The sequence below is a fragment of the Cloeon dipterum genome, chromosome 1, assembly GCF_949628265.1.
Source record: "Cloeon dipterum chromosome 1, ieCloDipt1.1, whole genome shotgun sequence".
NCBI lineage: Eukaryota > Metazoa > Arthropoda > Insecta > Ephemeroptera > Baetidae > Cloeon > Cloeon dipterum.
The window spans coordinates 9,127,234-9,147,812 of record NC_088786.1 but is presented as its reverse complement, the minus strand read 5'-3'; the positions used below and the strand labels follow the sequence as shown (position 1 = coordinate 9,147,812).

The following is a 20,579-nucleotide window of genomic DNA, read 5'->3' as shown; positions in this document are numbered from 1 at the left end:
GTGAGAAAATCTGTGGGAACCTTTGCATAGCAAATCAGTTTCGTCAACGGTGAGTGACCCACAATCGCGGCGCCTCGTATAAAAACCAAAGGCACCAAATGCTCTGCCTATTCTTCAAGTGCTGTTAGTGGAGTGAAGAAGTGCAAGGGGCTGACAAAAAATAGGGGGCCTAGAGAATAGCTTGTTGGAAGGAAAGGGAACACCGACGCCCTCAGGACTGTTGCAGCTCTTTCGGATCTCTTTCTGTTCATCAAAAGTAAGAATATATTTCAAGTATTTGTTATAGTTAAAAATTATATTTTATATTACTTGCTCAAAGTTCAAAATTAAAAGAATGCAAAGGAAAGCAACATTTTTTACTAACTGTAAAATAAAAACAGCAAAATTTCCTTTTTCTCTATTGATGTATAAAATTTTCAACAAATTTAAGTAGAAATTGACATAAGGATAAAATGACTTCATTGAGATTGGGAAAATTAGGGCTAGATATCTGTTTGTAAATATTGACTGGGGTAATTAAAAGAACAATTATTATAACGTATAAAAAACCTTTAAGTGATCAATATTCAAATTATCATACTAGCATTTAAATCTTCACAACTATCATAAACAGTAAAAAATTACCTGAAAACAATTAGAAAAGTGAATAATTTTCTGGCCCCTCAGATGAAATATAGTAAAGCTATTTGTTTATAAACAGTTCATTCCTTCAATTTTGCATCGATCAGTAGGTAGTGAAAAATATTTCAAGTATAACGCAAAATTAAAAAGGGTGAAACAAATTTAAAAACTATTTTTTTTGTATTTTTAGAGAGAAGCCTGATTCGCGGCATTGTTTATAATTTTTGACCGGAACTGCCAATGCAATTTTCAATAATTCCTGAAAACCTTTATTGTTTTGAAAATGAATTATTTCACAATCTCCTTTAAAACCATGCAAATTAAATAAAAATCAATTAAATGTACAAAAATTTAATTTAATTTTCTAATCAGTTGCAATCCGGACCCGTGCATATCTAGCTGCTTTTTCCGGGAAAAACCGGCAGTAGAAAAATCTAGACGGACAATTGAGTCATGGGAATCAATCCGAATATTAGTTCACGCCAGTGTCAGGGACAATGGCAGGACGACGCTTCCAAATTTATGCAAATGCGATGAATATTTTTCGGCCGAGGTGACAGTCATCGGTGTCGCATCCCCCACTTAATTGTCCCTATCGTCTACTGTGATATCTATCGCTAGACACTCTTCTTTCTGCCGCAGCAACCATGCCACCATCTCCGCACGCAGCCAACGAGCCCCTGGTGCCTCTTCCCGAGGACGCCTCTGAGCCCCGCTTGCCCACCAAGGAGGAGCTCAAGAAAAAGGAAGAGAAAGAGTTGATGGAGGAGTTTTCTGGGGAGATCGTCTGGTTCAACGCTATTGGCTTTGTTATCCTGCACGTGCTCTTCTTCATCGGTGGTGTCCGATGCCTCGGAACCATCACCACCCTCTACCCGCTCACCCAATGGAAAACCATGTTTTGGGGTAAGGTCTTCACATAGAATTTAAAGCAGATTTTTTTTTAAGAATTTAATATCCATAGAAAGTGGTAAAAGGCTTTGATAAATAATTTTTTTACTTCTTGATGAAAAATGAAGGCAGAAAGCACGCGAAGTTGTCATAATTGTCAGAATTAAGAAATTAAAAACCAGCTCGCTGCAAACCGAGGAAGCTGCATTTAATTTCTTGTGATATTTTTTCTTATGAAGACAGCTGTTAACATTAATTTAAGAATTTTATTCGAAATGGTGGTCCGTAAAAATTCACATTTGATTTTTTTCGTTTTAACCGATCTCAACAAATCAAGCTAAAATACTGAAATTAAAAGGAAAATTGATTGAAATGCCAAAAATTGATTTGATTCGTATTCATATGCAACAACTTTAATCAATTCTGGGTAATCAGTACAGCTACAAAAAGACTGACAAAATTTTAACTTTCAGCCTTTTTCGTTGGCTTCCTCAGCGCGGAAGGCGTTCTGATGGGAGCCCACAGACTGTACTCGCACAAAGCGTTCAAAGCGAACTGGAAACTGAGAGCGCTGCTGCTCTTCTGGCATACGGTTGCCGGGCAGGTGAGTTAGCGGCGGCAACAACTGGAGCTGAAGATAATCGTGCATTGCTTTCAGAACTGCATGTACATCTGGGTGAGAGACCACAGATTGCACCACAAGTACAGCGACACGAACGCTGACCCGCACAACGCCCGCCGCGGCTTCTGGTACTCGCACGTCGGCTGGCTAGCCATGAAAAAGCACCCACTCATCAAGATCAAAGGCCTGACCATCGACATGAGCGACATCGAGAGAGACCCGCTGCTCATGTTCCAAAAGAAGTGAGAATTAGCCTGCATACTTGCTTTGACTCACCAACATTTCCTTTAATGTAGTCACTACAAGAAGCTGTACGTCCTGTGTGCAATCTTCCTGCCCGTCATTGTGCCAATCTACTTCTTCGACGAATATTGGCTTGACGCTCTCCTGACCGTCTACTTTACCAGGAGCATCATCGTGCTGAATCTTACTTGGACCGTCAACAGTGCTGCTCACTTGTGGGGAACCAAGCCGTATGATAAGTAAGTGAAATATTTCATTTTTTGTATCGAAAAAGCCACTCGAGGAATATTCCATTGTTGAAATGCGCATTTTCTTTTTAAATTAAAATAAGATAAAATTAGAAATCTGAAAAAGGCAACTGTTTTTAAGCATCACAAAAGAGTCGAAAATGGCTTCAACGTAAATTTTGGAGGCACAATTCAAGAAAGGTGTTTTGAATCGCACGTTAGAACCTCTAAAATATTTTAAATTTTAACTATAGGCAAAAATAAAAATGGCAGAAATTTAAAATTTGCTTTATGCGGAGTCAGCATTCTACTCCTCAATTACTCGTGTTGAAAATTGACACATTTGAATTTAAGGGCCCATCAGGGCCCGATACATCAAACTCAATGTTAGCATAGATATTCCTAACATTCCAATAGATATAAAATTAAAAAAATGCAGATGTTTTGACAAAACATATTTTCAATGGAAATAGTGCTAATAGCAAAACGCTTAAGGGCGTAAAAGACAGGAAGTTAAGATAAAATATGTATGGGACTTAGCTGTTTTTCAATTTCAATGCCTCTTTTCAGCCTTGATCTAATTAAAAAACATGTGTCCTCGATTTGTCTTTATACTTTCTGAAAGAACTTAAAAAATCCAATGACCGACAAATTAGCCTGCCGATTTTACAGCAAGTTTAAGCTATTTCTCTGGCATGTCCCAAAAGAGTAACAAATGAGCCTTTTTTCAAAATCAAATAATTATAGCAACAAATGTTGTTGGAAAGTTGTTGAAATAGCGATCAATTAAATAAAATTCTGAGCCATTAATTTGCTTATTGATGTCGGTAAAAATATTTCTTAAGGACGCAATACCACCTTTCTCGACAGTTTTATATAATTTTTTTGGGAATCTGTCTTTTCGTGAAGAAAGAGGTATTTAATAGTTTTTTTAATGTCTGGAATTTGCATTATGATACATGGTTGTAAATGTTTGGTTTGCGTAAATCTATCTTGAATGGAGATTAAAACATTATCATCAGGTTAAATCTGATTTTACCAGATGACATGAACCTTTTCCGAAAAAGTCGGCTTTTTCTGAACTTAAACACTGCTTACATAAAAATTGGAAGAATTAATAAACGCGCAGGTAATTTATTAGTAAATTTTGCGAAGAGTTAAGCCATTTTTCATTATTTTCTTAATATTAATTAGTTCTATAGAAATATCAGTCAAGATTTTCTCATAATTTGTAAAATATTCTTTCAGGAACATAATGCCGAGGGAGAACAAATGGGTGGGAATGTGGGCGTTCGGAGAGGGTTGGCACAACTACCACCACGCATTCCCCTGGGACTACCGGGCAGCCGAGCTGGCCGTGCACCACAGCTGGACGACGCAATTGATCGAGTTCTTCGCCAGGATCGGCTGGGCCTACGACCTGAAATTCGCTTCTGACCAAATGATCCACCGGAGAATCCAGAGGACCGGCGACGGAACTGACATCCACGGATTCCACACCACAAAAAAAGAATGCCACGATCACATAGAGGAAGCCGAGCCACACCCTGACGAATCGGCAAAGGCGAATAACAATCACGTTGTTAGTAATGGTAGTGCTCGGCATCGGGCGTGAATGTTGCTGTAGTTTTAAGTTATTTTTTTAATAAGAGATGTTTGATGAGCTCCAGCTTTGCGAAAATGAGGTGATATATTATGTATTCAGTTGTAATAAACTTACGCAGCTCTGTATCTTATCAAAAAACACGTGGAATGTTTGCTTTTAATAATAAAAATCCTTATTTTGTATCAATTCCAAAAATTCCATGTTTATTAGGGGTTCCCTAATAACGATAATGCAAAAGTAAGTAAGCAAGGAAGTGGATTCATAAATAAATCTAAGTGAGTTTCTAATCACAGTTAGTGTCCAACGACAATATCAAAAGCCGAAAGGAGGAGAGACACACAAACCTCGAAACAAATAGCACAGTGGAGGGTACCAATTAAGCAAATGGCATGGCAGAAAAGGCAGTCTTCCTTCAATAGATAACGTGAGAATTAGTGCTTCGTGGTGCAGGAGAAGTGATTGCCTCTTCGAGGTTTGTGTTCAGCTTTCTGTAGTTGGATGAGTTGGGCCGACGCCGAGATCCGTTGCTACCTCTGCGACCCTCCAATACTAGAGCAAAAATCTACAAAAAGGATATCATTTTTAGCATTTATTTTGTGTGAATAATTTTTAAATAAAATGAAATTTATAATATTAATTATATGGACAGAACATTAACACAATTTTAAAATTAAGATGAAAGTTACTTGCAAGAGAATAACAACTATCCGTTGAGCTTTAACTAAGTTTTATAAAAATCTCCCACTTGTGAATAGAATTATCGACAAAATGGGGTTTCTTTAAAAAGGTGTGAGTATATTTTTCAATTTCACCATTTTTTGTGAAGAAAGAGGTACCAGAGGATGAAAGTAACAAACCTTTTGCTTGTTGTGGAAAACTAAGTATCCAACAACACAAATGATGACCAAGGTGAGGAAATAGGAAGGAAAGTTGGACTGATCATCCACATTTCCCTCTCTTTGTTCCATCAATCCGCCAAGTTGAGCATTTACTTCATTATTTCCTTTGTCATCTGCAAGTTTTAAGTAAATATAAGCTAATTCATTTGAAATTTTTTGTTTTAATTTAGCTTACCGGGTATTTCGGTGTCACCTACTGGCTTATCTTTATTGTCCTCCTCTCCTGGGTTGTAAACTGCACACAAATGAAGAACAAAGCATTAGGCGTGAAAAAGATTTTTAAAAAAGATGAAGTCTATAAGCATAGCAAAAAGACTAGTCTGCCAATGAGTAGATTGGAAATGCAACCAGGTGCAAAAATTTTTTGTGAAAAACCCCTATTTTAAACCACACAAAGGTTGCGAAATAATGAAAGCAGAATTTTTCTAGATATCTGATAATAACATGGAACGCCTAATTTTTCATCTATAATCCACCCTCAAAATTGCCCAAAGGCTCTCTAAAATTAATTCCAGAAGTTAAATTTGGTTCCAGAGTCATCGAAAAATCATTTCTAAGTTTCTAAAATAAAAATCGTATTTAAGCTCAAATCAAACAACAGTCTAGGTGTGACTAAATGAGTGGTGTAAATTTTAATAAGTTTAATTATTGTTGTTTCTGGGAACAAATTTTCGTTCCAGGTTTTTGCATTCTTTAGCGGTAAATGAAAAACAAGACGTGGTTTTCCTACTTACTGGATTAATATAATTATTTTAATAAATAAATCTCAAGCCAAGATTTCCAGAATATTTTGGCCGGAAATTAAAAATTAAAAAAATTAAAGAGAGGATTAGAAAATATTAGCCTACACAGGATTGCAAAACACCTGCATTTTATTTAAAAAATTTAGTGCAACGGTAAAAAGCGTTTTTTTTTCATTTCTACCAGTTTCTTGCAGGCCATGTTTGCACCTCAGTTTTCAATAATATCCTAATTATTGCTCATGACCTCAACTTGAAGAAATTTTTGGAGAAATTGAGGCAGCAAAAAATGGCAATTTAAAAATATGTACAGCAGAGGAAATTTTGATAACTACGACTGCAAATTTTAGATTTTCACAGGGAAAATATGGAATATCTTCATTTCATTCCCAAGAAATTGGTAAAAACCGTTAAAAACCAGTGGTGAAAAACCGGGTGGTAAGTAAATGCAACTCTGTTAGCCTAAAATTTGTTTGCTTTACTTATTTCTTCGCGAATTATTTTTTTAATAATTTCTTTACTGGTCAAACAATTTCTGAAATATTTTTTTCATTTCATATCGCAAAAAGTTAAAATAAATAATTTTCTAAAAAATCTTTCTCCTACCTTCTTCAACCTCATCGTTGTAATCAGGAGTGGTCTTGCTAGCGGCGTTACCAGTTTCCTTCCCTGTTGTGGTTGTGCTGGTAGTCTTTTCAGCAGTGGGTTGAGACGCGCTAGCTTGCGTGATCGAATCCTTTGTCGCAGTGGCGGATACGCTTTGAGCAGAAGTCGCGTTGGCTGCAGCACCCGCGTTCTTTGGCGAAGCGGACGGCGTCTTGCCAACCGCTACACCAGCGGCTGAGGAGGAGAGAGCAGATTGAGAGGTCGCCGCTGACGTCTTGCTGCTGGTGCTCGCAGGACTCGCGCTTTTTGGCGAGGTCTCAGCACTTTTTGTTGGGGGCTCGGCGCTTTCCTCCTTGGGCTCGCCGTTTTGCATCAATTCTTCATCTCTCAGTGCAGTAGACGGAGCTGAAATGTTAACATAATTTTCATTTTTGATGATATTTAACCTAAAATAAAGTTTCAAATTAAGGCCAAATAATCACTTTTCCTGAGCTTTTTTTACTGTACAAATTGTAGGACTCTGTTTGAAAAAAATCAATAAAAATTCACTATAGTTTTCGCTCAACGCTAAAAATATACAAAATTGTATGCAGGTTTTAAAGGGCAACATTCAACATTCAGACCCTTTAGAGAACGCGATATCTCAACTTCTTTTAAAACATTAGGCTTTCCTTAAATTCCTTTTGTCACAATAGATCAGATTAGCGCTAAATTTTACCAACACTGATATTTTCACACGTGCCTAAATTAATACACATAAATTTTCAGAAAAATGACTCAATATGATCTTTGCGTGTAATTGTGATATCAATAATTATTTCTTACATTATCTTTAATCTGAAAAGTCCCCCAAAATTATATCAAATGTACGTGTGAAAATTTTAGGCTCACGTCCGATTTTGAGAAATACTGCTCAGAAAAAATCCTATTTTTGCGATATTTTTACCGCCAAATCTCAAGTTCCAACTGTCAACATTGCACACTGTTAAACTCATTGTAACCTTCTCTCCTAAAGTGAAAAGGTTATGAAATGAACTGAATTTTAATATCCGCGAAAGTTGAATGAAATAATGTTCAAGCAGCAAGCGGTTGCAAGAAACTGAAAGATACTGCAATATATCCAGACCGAAATTAATTTGTTTTGACTTAATTATTAAAGTTTTCTTATTAGAGGTACAGGGAACAGTTCAATAGTTAAGGATTGAAGCAATTTCCTCATTCTGAATAGATCTTAATTGTAGGATGTGCTACTGCCAACTGCAATGAACAAATTGAAAAAATTACGTCATTTGTTCTCGTAATAGTCAAACTGTTTTAGCCTTTCAGGTCAGCAATTAGGGCAATTAGCCTTCAATCCTCATTACGTAGTTCATATCTCAATTAAGTTGAAGATGATTTACAATCACCAGCGGTTGGAATTTTCCACTTAAAAATGAAAAAAATATAAACCTAAATTATTTCATCACTTTTTAGGGTTCTTATTAGGAAAAGCGAAATTTTTCTTCCTTTAATAAAAATGTATCTAGAAAAAATAACACCTCAATGAAGACTTTATCGAAAAGGGTTTTATGATTTAGAAGCTTTTTTCCCATTTCAGAATGAAATTTTGAAAATAGATATATTAAAAGAAAATTATTCTAAATATTTACAAGTGGTTCCTGAGTTCTATTTGTCATTTATGATTCATTCAACTTAAAAGATATCTGTTATATATGACACTTCTGAAATTAATTGAATTTGAAAGAGCTCTCATTAAATATACCTTTTTCGACGGGATTGCTGCTTTCCCTCTTTTTTAAGATATTCCTTCCCCAGGCGATGATATTACAGAGAGGATTGGTGTGGTTGCTTTTTGGCTTGCAAATTCTTGTGCATTCTGCCTCCGTGGCCAGGTTTTGAGTCAAAATCGTGACCCATCTGGCAGTTGTATTACTCGAGGCAGCAACTGGCTCAATGTTCGCGATGTCTGTGCAGAAGTTTTCAGCGCGTATATCGTCAGTGAAGAGTTTATTGAACGCCTCGGGGGTGTTGGGCAGGGCTTCTGACGAAATTTTGGACTGGCAAACGTGAATGGAGAGATCATAGATTCCCATGCAGAGCAGGTAAGTTGGGTTGTCGGCAGCAAACTCCAGCGTTTGGCTTGCGTTTTTCAAATCCTCTTCCAAATCCATTCTGCAGGATCGGAGAATGCCGTTCTTGCTTTTATCCTGCAATATAGTTTGATAAGTATCAAAAATTTTCTTTCGCACAAATGTTAACAATAACCTTTCCATGAACAGGTTCATAAAGGAAAAATTTTAAATTTTAATAAATGATAATATATAAAAACTGGTTGAATTTTTTCCCAAACTTTTGAAAAACGGGTAGAATTTAAAGATTTGACAAAAGGACATATATTTTAATTTTTTTTTCGAAAAATTTCGGAAACTTCGTCCTGTATTTACAATAAGTTTTTTAAACAAATTACAAAATTCTAGAAAACCCTACAATTTTTTAATTAATTGTAAAATTTTCCTCCCGCAAAAATAAGGGATCCTGTGAATTTCCTCCTGTGCCTTTAATGAGAAATCAAAAAACTTATTTACGGCAATAATTAATATTTTGTAAAAAATAATAAACACCCAAAAATATTTTGCGTGATGTTTGTTTTGATTTTGCACAGGAAACAATTTTTCAATTAAATCAAAGTTGGGAAATAGTGTTATCAGGTGTAAATGGTTTTATCCAGATCTTTCGAGTGTTGAATTTTTACATATAAAGTAGCTAAATAGCATGTTTTAACTACTTCTTGACAAGTTTATAATATAAATGGAACCATCAATCATTATTCAAAGGCCAAAACGAGTCACTTTCATATCTAAATATGATATAAAAATTAAAATAGTTGTCAATGTGGACGTGTTGGGGAAATTTGTTTTACTTTGGGGTGTGAGCTTTTGACCAACATTTTTTCGGTCAGTATCATCTTGGATTATAACAAAAATAAATTCAAATATCAATCGTCTTTTAAAAACGGACGTAATAGCCGTGGAGAATCTGGCGAACGACTGTACATTAACCAAAAGAACCTAGTTCATAATTGGAAGGCTAGAAAATTATTTGTTTCATATTTGAGGGAAAATTTTGAATTGTTAAGAAATCACTGCACATTTACCACGGTCCTGGTGCGACTGACTAAGAAAAAATCATATTAAATAAAGTTAAAGAAATTTTAATGCGTAATAGGTTTTCATGTGACCGAATAAACAATAACCAAGAAGAGGCCTGATCTCAACACCCGTCAAATTAACAGGGCAGTTAGTAAAAAAATTATTATTTATAATCAATCATGAATCGCTATTTGGGTAGGCAGATCGAGCCACTCTGGCCTGATTAAAGCTGCATAATATCCTGATTTAAAAGGCTCAATTTAAATCTGGATTAATAAGCGTTAATTTTAACTTAGGACATATCATATGCATTCAAAACTATTTTTGAATGAATTTATTATTAAACGCATATATGCGTGCGACACTAATCCTATACAATCAAAACTATTTTTGATATATATTTTGCACCAGATCCGTTGAAAAAATCTAAATGGTAAAACATAAAAGTGTTAAGCCATATTTCATGAGAATCATCTAATTCCGTAAACCCTTCTCCCTGCGGCTCATGTTGCCCGCTCATATTATTTCCTCTGGAAAATCCACTGGTGCGATAGCGAACTAGCAATAAATATGTAAATTTTAAATTAGTTTTGATTCGTGGCACTACTGATTCCGTCAAGATACGGTGGTGTTCAATAGCTAAGTTATTTGACATTTAATTTTAGAATTTTTCTCAATTAATCTAAATGCCCTAATCATACATGAAAAACTTTCAGAGTTTTAACACACAACACACATAACAGCATAATAATACAGGTTATTTAGATCAAAGGTCAACACGTACCAAAAGCATTTCCCTGGGAGGAAAACTGCAAACTCGTTTGTCTTCGGCCATCCTGGCAAGGATGGTTACGTCGGCCTCAGGGACAGGGCCGGAGGCAACGCTCAGCACCAGGCTGAAAAGCATGAGTCCCCTGGGCAACTCCATTTTCCTGCGGAAAGCAACCTTCAATTGAGTTCAGTCGGCGAGCCTACACGACAGCATGTTTGTATCAAGAAATTTTGCTTTTCTAGCAGGAAAAGTTCTCGAAATATGTGCTATCACAGTAAAAGAGATAAAAATAACAACGCACCGAATTTCTTTAAACAGAGAGGGCCACGTCGATCACATAACCTTCGCCATTTAGCTGAATTTGCAGGCCCTCGAGAGATGATTCGGCTGATGACCTAATCACAAACAATTCGAAATCACTGTATGCCACCTTCGACGCGCTTTCAGGTTAATGAAAGCGACAGCAGCTGACATTGACTCTTTGATGAGGTGTGCGGAAGGGAGTAGCGCGAGCGTGTTGTGTTGCTGCATGTTGTGCTGCCAGAAGTACTCGTTGAATCGGCTCCTAAACGTTCTACCCAAATGTACAATGCCGAGTTTCCTTTGCTTTAGTGCTGCCACCTGTTATGTTGGTGGATTATCAACTTGCTCCATGCTTTTCAATATTCAAGGTTGTGGTCCTGGCGGTGGTTAGAGATAGCGGTTTGACATTTCAGTTAAATTTTCGAATTACGATAGTGTTCAATGAGTGTATACTAGGAGATACATTTTTTGATTGAGTTGAGTTAAGGAGTTTCTGAGGTAAAAAACCTCGGGTTTTTAATAAGGGAAAGAGTTTAAAGTGCAATTTTGTATCCAGCATTATTTTTGCTATTCATTGGCGGTGACTCCGCATGACGAGACGAATCGATTATGGTGGCTAATTTTTGATTTCCGGAAAAGTTAGAAAATCCCCTAGATATAAAGACCTTTGCCGGGAAATTTGCAAATAGCTCATTAGCAAACCGAGATAACGTTTTAACACCAAACTGAGTTGACTACTAGGTCACGCTCATATTCGCCAAAGAAAAAAATTACAAACATTGTTCATCAATTTAACCAATTTAATTTATAAATGTTTCATTATGTGTCGAAATTTAATCTGAATTTTAGGAACTTCGTCATAAAGTCTTATAAAATACAAAAACCCATCCTATGATTTTTATAGTAGTTTGTTTATTTTACTAGTATATGAACAGTTTTCATTTTGTCATAATGTATAGAAGCACCGAAATTTCAAACACTAACAAATGTTCATTTTTAAGCGCATTTTAAGATTTCCGTAGCATTTTTTTAGTCAATGAAAATAATCGACTTAAGACAAAGACAAAAATAGTGTTCCTTCGAGAACACTAGAAAAAAGCTGCTGGTGTTTTTGTTAGTTTTAAAAATATTAAAGGCTGCGCCTTATATAAAGGTGAAAATATTCAAATATTTTGTTACAGTTTTTTAGCTGCTGGTTTATAGTAATTTTGATTTTCTTAAATTGATCTGATCAATTAATAAGTTGTCGATTTTAAATACTAGAGCGGTAGAAACTTATCATATAAAAGGAAAAATAAAATTTGTACATATACGCATTAATAAATAAATTTAGATCAAGGAAGTGACTGAATGATTTATCACTCAAATTTGGCACATTAAATTCACGACCGATGAATAATTTAATATTAAGCTCCGAAACACTTAACTAGTTATAAAAGTTAAAGCAGATCTCCTACTTCTGACGCACACACGCACACCATTTTTTCCAAAATGACTAAAATGCGGGGAACAGTCCGATAACGGATCACAAAATAGTTTCACTGTCAATGTTTGAGGGGCAGTGGATGAGCGATGGCGGCCCTTCCCTGCTCTTGTGCCTCCGGGGGTGGTGATGGTGGTGGTGGAAGTGCGTGTGCGTGTGGTGGAACTTGCCAGGGCCGGACTGGCCGCTGGCCTGCGCCTGCGACGACGCGGCGATCGACGGCGTCACCACGGAAGACTGGGTGCCGGCCACCAGCAGCGGCTGCTGGTGCACGATCTGCGTCTGCTGCTGGATGGCGATCAGGTAGCGAGCAGACGGGTCGCCGCCCTTCTTGCTCAGGTGCTTCAACGGCACGGCGTGCTGCTGGTGCTGCTCCACCTTTCTTGGCGTCCGAGTCAATTGCTGAAAGAGCAGAAATATGTATTTTTCTAATAACAACTTTGTTATATATATGTTGTATTAAAAAATAAGAATATTGCGAGAACCATATATAGAGGCAGTGACATTTTTATCATGTTATTTTACTTTTTTTCTTAAAGACCGTCTTTGACGAAGTTTCTGAGCACACCAATCAATTGTTAAGGGTCGAATTAGGTAAAGTGGATATTTTTTCCGACCAAAAAGTAAAAGACGGTCTTTAAATCGAACACAAATAAGCAGGAAATTTTAGCTAAGCACTGGGACTCGTTTAAAATGAAAAATATGGCGCTACAACTCCAAAGAATCCGCTTTACGTAATTTATTTTAGCTGTGAGCGGTAATAGATATAGTTAAATGAGTTTGCAAAAAAAAATTAGGAGAAGAATGCGGAGAAGTGCCTAAAAATCTGAAGTAACCGTTGCATAGCGCAATCTTTTGGCTAACTGAGCACGAAGAGCTTTCCAATCATTTCAGAGTTTTCCGCATACCTGCAAAAACGCGTGCCAGCGCTTGAGCGTCCTGGCCGACCAGACCCAGATGATGGAGGCGACCCCAGCAGCCAGCAGCATGAAGAGTCGCACCATGAAGACCCAGAGGCTGGGCATGGCTGACTTCTTGAGCCACTCATCCCTGTGCAGCACCTCGTAGATAAGCGAGGCGACGACGCAGAGCTGCGGCACGGCGCACAGGAAACACAGCACCCCGACGCGCACCATCAGCGCCTCCTGCTGCGCAGGGTCGCGGCCCTCGGCGGCCTGCAGCCGGCCGCGGCCCCCATTCGGCACGTACACCGTGGCCGGCCGGGCGCCCACCGCTTTTGATTTCGGCATCGTCCACATCCCCACGATCAGGAAGAAAACGCCAGCGAAAAGGTAAACGCAGTGCGGCAGCAGAACGCACAGCTGCAGCGCCCTGCTGTTCTGGCTGCCCACGTAGCACACTCCTGACAAAGGAAAATGCACAATATTAGATGGAGAAAATACTTAAGATGACCTGATTATTAAATTATTAAGCCCATTGTTGGGTGCATGCTGTCGAGCACTTGCTATGTGAGAATACGAGTGATATTTGGGGTCAAGTGCAAACTGATTTGAGCCTACATTCAACTCTCTTGCAATATATTCGTTGAAATTAGTTCCCGCTGGTCAGATCCAATAAAAGTGAGTAATTTTGAACTCTCGTTGGCCTACTGTACGAGTTTCTCGAGTATTTTTTCAGATCCAATTGGCTTTAATAATTCATGCAATACAAATTTAATCATAATTTCAATACTCGTTTCTTTACCACACTTTTATCTGTCCGTTTGCCCCCACCATCCAGATGCCCCCACCATACGGCATCTGGATCTGGCCCATAGTGATTTAAATTAAATTATGTGAATCCTAATAAATTCATTTATTGAAATTTTATGAGGCAAAATAAAAGCACTATTTTAAACCTAATTTATTTTTTTGCCACCGATTTTTCAGATTTGGATCCTGTTAAATTGAGGTTGCATAAAATTTGGATTGGAAAATTTAGGATACAATTAAAAAAAACGAGAGTTGATTTCAGATAAAGACAACAAATAAACGAGAGCTGCTTAAGAAGAACTAGTGCCGAAGAAATTGTAAAAAAAAACATATTTTAAGCCGTAAAAAATTGATTCTTATTTATTTTCGTGAACTGTGTGTCAGCAAATCTCTTCCTTCATCAGAGCAATGAAACACAACACTCACGATCATGCGGTGATAAACGCGTGCTAATGGTCTGTGTGTGCTATTCATTTGAACTCGACATGCAAGGAGTGTACTTGTGGGAACGGCACGTAATGAGAATGACAAATAAAAAAAGGTAGAGGAGAGAGTGTGTGTACCTGTGAGCTCATCAGCGTCGACGAATCTGAAGGCCAAGACGGCCACCGTCTGGGCAGCAGGAACACCCCACGCAATCAAGTGGCTACTGGACGAGTACCGGACCAACACCTCGTGAGAGACGCGACGGGCCGCGCACAGAAACCAACTCATGCACAGGATCACCCACCTACGCAAAATAAAAAATAAAGCACAACTGTTATTTCAGCTGCCTCTGCGCGGCCGGAAATTTGTCATCGTGTACACAAAAGCAGCCACCACAAACGCAAACAAAATTATTCAAAATTCTTAAAGGCACGTTGCTTCTGTTTAAAATGAGGGGAGGGGGGCAGTGAACAGACACGCTCCTTGTACGTTTTGGAAACCGTGGGGAATATTATGATTTTCACGATATATGTCGGCTGAGCCATCAATCATAATTCCGTGGTGATAAGAGGCGCCTGTCAACACCGAGGAAAGGTGTCGAAAGCACTCGTTTCGTGGCTACTGCTCGGATGCCTTATCTCATTATTCTCTGCTGATTAAATTTTCTTTACTGCGGCTGCGAATAAAGAAGGGCACAGTTCCTCAGCTCGGTAATCAAAATCAGTACGGTTGTCATACTTCAATTCGTCTAATGAGACTAATTGATTTAAAACATTATCATGGACATGGGAACGCGGTGATTGCGGTGGGCATTGCATGTTTAAATTATCTTTGTATGCAGAACATCGTGTAAATCCAGCAGCTATGCCAAATCCTTTGAAGTCTCAAGTGTGCCGAAATCGCTGAATAATTTGATCGCAAGTGACAAGGACTTGAAACATGATTGATTAGAATGCAGTACGCATATATATGAATATTAAAAATCAAGCCCAGTAAATAACCTTCATTAATCATTTGTGTTTGAAAAAATTGTGACCCAATTAATTTTAGTTAATTTGGCCCTAAAAGCTGACTATTAATAGTAAAAGCGGAAATGCTGATATCACTAATATTGAATACTAAAAATTTAGGGATTAAAATTGTTTTTACTCAGTGCAGATTAATTACACGGATAAGGCCGTCTTATAGTGCGAAATCTTTTTAATATTACAGTTCATTGTACTAATTTTGCATGTTTTTAACTAAACTTTGTCATTTTCCAAGATTTCAAATCAATTGCAGTCGTTTTTTGTTAAAATTTATGATTTCACTCAGCCAAAAATAATCGAAGCTTCTTTTTTGCAGTCATATTTTCAAAATTTTGACCGGCATATTTACAGTCAAGTTGGAAACCAAACTAGCTGGTTTCTGGAATAAATGTCGCAGAATAATTTTTAAAAATTATTCTACATAATTAATAAACTTTTCCGATCCCTAATTTTTTAAAACTGTCAATATCAACGAAAAATATAAAACTGCCGAAAAACAATGATTTATCCTGATTAAACAATGTTCTCAAGCAATTCGCATATTATACCCTTGGGAAAATTATCACGCAAAATTTAAAATGTAGATGAAAAGCAGCAATTTTTTTTATTTTAATCATTATTTTTAGGGCATTAATTTGGGAGATTTTTAATATTATCTTCTTATTTTAAATTAGACGACTAATTTTATGCTGTTTTCCGTACAATTTAAACAGTTCTCAGAGGACGAAAGACAAATTAAAAAAAATCACTTCTGTTTCAAGAGAATTTACATCATCCCAGTGTCTGACGTAATTAATTTTTGCGTGCTGAGAGAATTAAAAAAATGAAAATTAAAAAGAGGCTCTCACCAAACAAGGGCCGCCATGCCAAAGTAGTAGAGGAGGAGGAAGACGACGGCGCAGTTGGCGTTGGCCAGGCCGTCGTGAGACAGCAGCACAGACACTGAGAGGTAGCCGGCCGTCGAGGGGTGCGGCAGCGTCTGGCAGGCGACGGCGGTGCGTCCAGCGGCCGCCCGCACGCCCCACCCGACGCTGGCCAGGTTGTAGCACAGGGCGAGGAACATGGCCGGCCGCTCGGGGTAGCGGAAGCGCGAGTTGTCCACCAGGAAGGTCAGCACAGTGGCCAGCGTCGACACGAAGCACAGCCCGGCCCAAATGCTGAGCCACACCTCGGCCAGACGCCGGTCGTGCTTGGCGAACAGCACCTCGGCTTCGCACCTGAAACATAAGCAGCATTTTTTCGATTTGGATTGGAGATTTCAACTGCAGATCGAGAGAAAGAGAGAGAGAGACGAAATCACCAGGGGGCCGCATATTGACGGAGGCGTTTTACCAGTTTTGAATAAATGCGTGGGTCTGGCGCATTTTCGAGGAGCGAAATATTTTAAGGTCCGCTTCATCTCAATTCGTTAAAATTAGTAAAATATAGCACAAATATTTAGAGAATTTTGGTAGAGTTAAGAGCTAGATAAAAAGGCTTGATGGAAAGATTTTTAAGATTTATTTAATGAAAAAATATAAGCACAGAGATGAAATTTTTAATAAAAAAAGTGCGACTTACGTTAAATTTCACTGAAATTTAATTATTTCAAAGCCAAAAATGTAGTAATTTAAAAATTAATTACCTATATAAGTATTAACATATTAAAACCCATAATATGTTCTCCGTAAAACAAATATTTTAAATTTAAAATATTTATTTTATAGGTTTTTTAAGAATTTAAAGTAAATTTACGTGTTAATACGCAAATATGACAATTAAGTTTAAATTGCATATGAATTTTATAAATTATTTTGATGTAATATGAGTAATTTTATATTTATAAATTAACTATGCAACCAGCATGCTAGACATTATCAGGATTATTAACCAATAATCAGTAAAAGTCAAATCGTAGGGGTCGTATTTGCAAATATATATATCCGGAATAGCAGCTATTGATTGGAACTCTACCTCACAGCACAGTAAGGGACTGTCCGGTTGATGTACACGTAGGCTTCCCTGGGCGTGAGGTGCCCGCACCCTGGCGGCGTGTTCGGAAGAATTTGCTGCTTCGTGGTTGGAGGCGGAAGGGTGGTGATCTCCTCGGAAACGTCAGCATCGCCATCGGGATCGTTGGGACCTTCCATACACATTTGCTGGTGGTTGTTCTCCTTGGGGAACTTGTGGCACTGCAACGCCGTCGGCCACGGCAGCCCGACGCCGGTCAGCACCGGTTGGCAGCGTGACTTCACCGACTCGCACAATTTCCGACATGGTCCGATCGGCTCTGCTACCTGGAAAATAAATTAAAAAGCACTCTCGCTGGTTATAACTTGGTTGCATTTGAGTGATAAATTAATTTTAGAGGTAGCAGCGAATTTACCTACTCTAAATTTTCTTGAATCTTGTATTAACATTAAATGGGGTTTCCAAAATAATTAAATTTAAAATTAAACTGCTGCTTAAACACCGTCGAAATGAGAAAATTTGCTGTTAAAATGATTCTGATGAAATAATATTTTCGACTGTCAAACTGTCAACAAAAAATTTCACAATTTTGGTGTTTTTTTAAGGAAAGATCAGGATATTATAATGATACTTTATAATGATTTTTCGGTTTAAAAAGCAAAATTAAAAAACATTCTGAATAAATTTAGTGTCGTTTAACTTTTAAAGCAACTTATTGAATTAATAATTATTATTACACTAATATTTTGTAGAAATTTTCGCATTTTTTCAATTTTAAAACTTTTAAGAATAATCTAGTTTTATTGCTCGCACACTGATAGTAAATTAACCTAAGGCTGAGTAACCCTGGGACGTCTTAAACATGCCTCGTATAAAAAGGTTGGCGTTTCCTGTTACACGAGAGCGCAATTTGCTTGCCAATTGCCGAGGAATGCAAAGGAGAGTATTTAGAAATGATTCATATTTTACGTTTTAAAGTAATTATGCCCTGGTGAGTTTGCAGAGCGTCTCTATATATTTCATTCCGCAGGTACCCGTGCTTAAGCCAACGAGGTAACTTTTTAATCTACAATCATCAAACAACTCGCGACTCGTTCCCAGTTCTCAGCAGCCAGCCGCGACTGTGTGTGTGTTTATGTTATGCGCCGCGCACGGCTCTCGCCGGTTATAAAATATTTTATGTGACCTGTTCACTTTAAGGTCAGGACGCATAACTTACAAGTGAAAAAGTGACATGCAAAATTTATTCTTATAAACGCGCTTTCATATTTTTTTTTAAAATATATTCTCCTCGAGGTATGAAGTAGTGAAACTTGAGCCTTTATCTATGCATGGCCCTCTCTCATGCTTCCGGACCAAAACTGGTTTTAAATTTTAGACTTTGGAGTAATTCTTGACGAAAATCGGAAATTAATTAAGATTTGGCAGAACAATTTTATTCATCTTGAATTTTTTTTCTTTTGACTCTTTTTGAAGCTAGAGTTAATACCTAAAAAACAATAAATATGTGAGTTTTTAAAAAAAATGTTGAATAAAAAATTATAATTTCTAGCTTGAGTTTAAAAACCAAGAGATATTTTTACCTAGTTTAAGCTGAGACTCACACATCATTAAGACGCATTAACTTTACTTAAAAATATTTACTTGAAATAAGTATGAACAATGAACAGTAAACTGATAGGTTAATTTAAAAAATTAATATGGTTAATGTTTCATCATTGGTTCCAAAAATATAAAAAATATATTTTATTATAAAGTAATTGAACTATATTAAAATAAATAATGAAAAATATATTTAAACAAACATCTAATATATAACCACTAAAAACTTGAACTTAAAATAAAATGTGCTAATATTTTAATTCCTTTTTTATTTTCAATTCGCATATTTCGTGCTTTTATAATTAATATTTTGCGAATATTTAAATATGTGCAAAAATTTCTAGCTAGTTTGCAACAGACCTTTTCAGTGCACATGGGGACGTAGACGGAGCAGAGGAAGAAGGGCAGTCTGGCGGAGCAGCCGAACTTAATTAGCGGTGCGAACGTCTTCAGGGTGGTTTCAGCGTCCGACTGTAGCTCGTGTCCGACGAGGTTCGGGAAGCCGGTGACGTTGTAGCCGATTTTGTCGCACAGGTTAACCCTGATGGGCTCACAGGTGCGTTGCGCTGGCTCGAAGATGCCGGTGGCCATGTAGGCGCGGGCCGCCGGCGCCCCGAGCAGCAGCAGCAGGAGGGCTGCGAGGGGCCCCATGCGCTCTCACAAACTGCCGCGGCGCCGCATGCGAGTCTCGGGGAGATGTCAGAGCCGGGCTTTGCGCGCTGCGACGCCACAACCGCCACTGCCGGCTTAATCGCGCCTCCTATGGCAACTGGCTCGCCATCGCCGCGCTGCCACCAGTGCCTCCTTTCAGCCTCTCCCGCCCGCGCTCCAGCTCACTCGCTTGCCCGTGTGCGAGAGAAACGAGAAAGAGTGAGAGAGAGGGGGAGATGCGAATTTTGTCCGAAAAGAATGCGGCATGCGATTACTTGGTATTCAATTTATCAGATCGCCCCCAGGAGTTAACAGCCAAAAAAATTATAAAAGAATGAACAGTTGGATATTTTTCATTATTTTTTTTCTGATTATAAATTTGAGATAAGTTTTAAGTATACTACAGCAGATAATTGATATATTTCATCTTTCAAGTCCAGATTAATTTTCAGGTTGATTTGAAAGTCTTTTTTAAATTTTTGGTAAAGAGAAAAAACTGGTGCCGAGTTATTTCATTTTTCGCTATTTAAAAAGGATAAATTTGCACCTAAATTTGGAATAGTTTTCTGTTTTAAAATAATTAGTTTGACTTACATTTCCCTCGCTGTAATATAAACGAAAATTGCTCACAATGTAAATAGACAAATTTTAATAATCATCAAACTCTGAAGAAACATTTTTTTTTTTATTTTAAGGCAAAACTTTGTTAAAGGGTAAAGGCATGTAACTTATAATTTTTAATTCTTTGCTCCGTACCAAGAAAAATGTTAAATTTCCTCCTCCAACTAGCAAGTTATTGATTACAAGACTGTATTGGAAATAAAACCACTCTGCTTCCGTTCCGTTTCGTTAAAGAACCAGATATAATTTTGTCAAATCAAAGAGCGTGAAGTCTGTACTCATTCAACTCTTGTTTCACTTTCTCTTAAATAAATTCAAGGTACAAATATACAAATATCCCAACCTTAAAATTGCTACTTTTAAATTTCAATGTTTTGATTGATGCAATAATAATTATTAATCACAAGCGTTATGACTTTCAGTTTTA

At 37.5% G+C, this 20,579-nt stretch overlaps 3 protein-coding genes across 4 annotated transcripts; 1 reads left to right on the top strand and 2 right to left on the bottom strand.

Annotated features, from left to right (window-relative positions):
- Positions 1-99: 99 nt before the first annotated feature.
- On the top strand, positions 100-4,350 carry LOC135934859 (acyl-CoA Delta(11) desaturase-like). 2 transcript variants are annotated; one of them, XM_065476857.1, is made up of 6 exons: positions 100-256; positions 1,264-1,527; positions 1,986-2,116; positions 2,171-2,376; positions 2,431-2,616; positions 3,853-4,350. In XM_065476857.1, the coding sequence occupies exons 2-6, from the start codon at positions 1,269-1,271 to the stop codon at positions 4,217-4,219; spliced, it is 1,149 nt and encodes a 382-aa protein (XP_065332929.1). In that variant the 5' UTR covers positions 100-256; positions 1,264-1,268; the 3' UTR covers positions 4,220-4,350. The 2 variants fall into 2 exon arrangements, with proteins under 2 accessions (XP_065332929.1, XP_065332930.1); XM_065476858.1 differs by having other exon boundaries at positions 102-256; positions 1,261-1,527.
- A 32-nt stretch (positions 4,351-4,382) lies between these two features.
- LOC135934858 (trans-Golgi network integral membrane protein 1-like) lies at positions 4,383-10,874 on the bottom strand. Its single transcript, XM_065476856.1, has 7 exons — positions 10,678-10,874; positions 10,389-10,536; positions 8,218-8,662; positions 6,456-6,860; positions 5,285-5,344; positions 5,068-5,222; positions 4,383-4,772 (listed from the first exon to the last, which is right to left on the bottom strand). The coding sequence occupies exons 2-7, from the start codon at positions 10,530-10,532 to the stop codon at positions 4,623-4,625; spliced, it is 1,359 nt and encodes a 452-aa protein (XP_065332928.1). The 5' UTR covers positions 10,533-10,536; positions 10,678-10,874; the 3' UTR covers positions 4,383-4,622.
- Positions 10,875-11,571: 697 nt separating this feature from the next.
- On the bottom strand, positions 11,572-19,685 carry LOC135947741 (frizzled-4-like). The gene is made up of 6 exons (XM_065496671.1): positions 19,241-19,685; positions 17,282-17,604; positions 16,177-16,545; positions 14,438-14,604; positions 13,071-13,525; positions 11,572-12,564 (listed from the first exon to the last, which is right to left on the bottom strand). Exons 1-6 carry the CDS (start codon positions 19,529-19,531, stop codon positions 12,205-12,207), a joined length of 1,965 nt encoding a protein of 654 aa, XP_065352743.1. The 5' UTR covers positions 19,532-19,685; the 3' UTR covers positions 11,572-12,204.
- Positions 19,686-20,579: the final 894 nt, after the last annotated feature.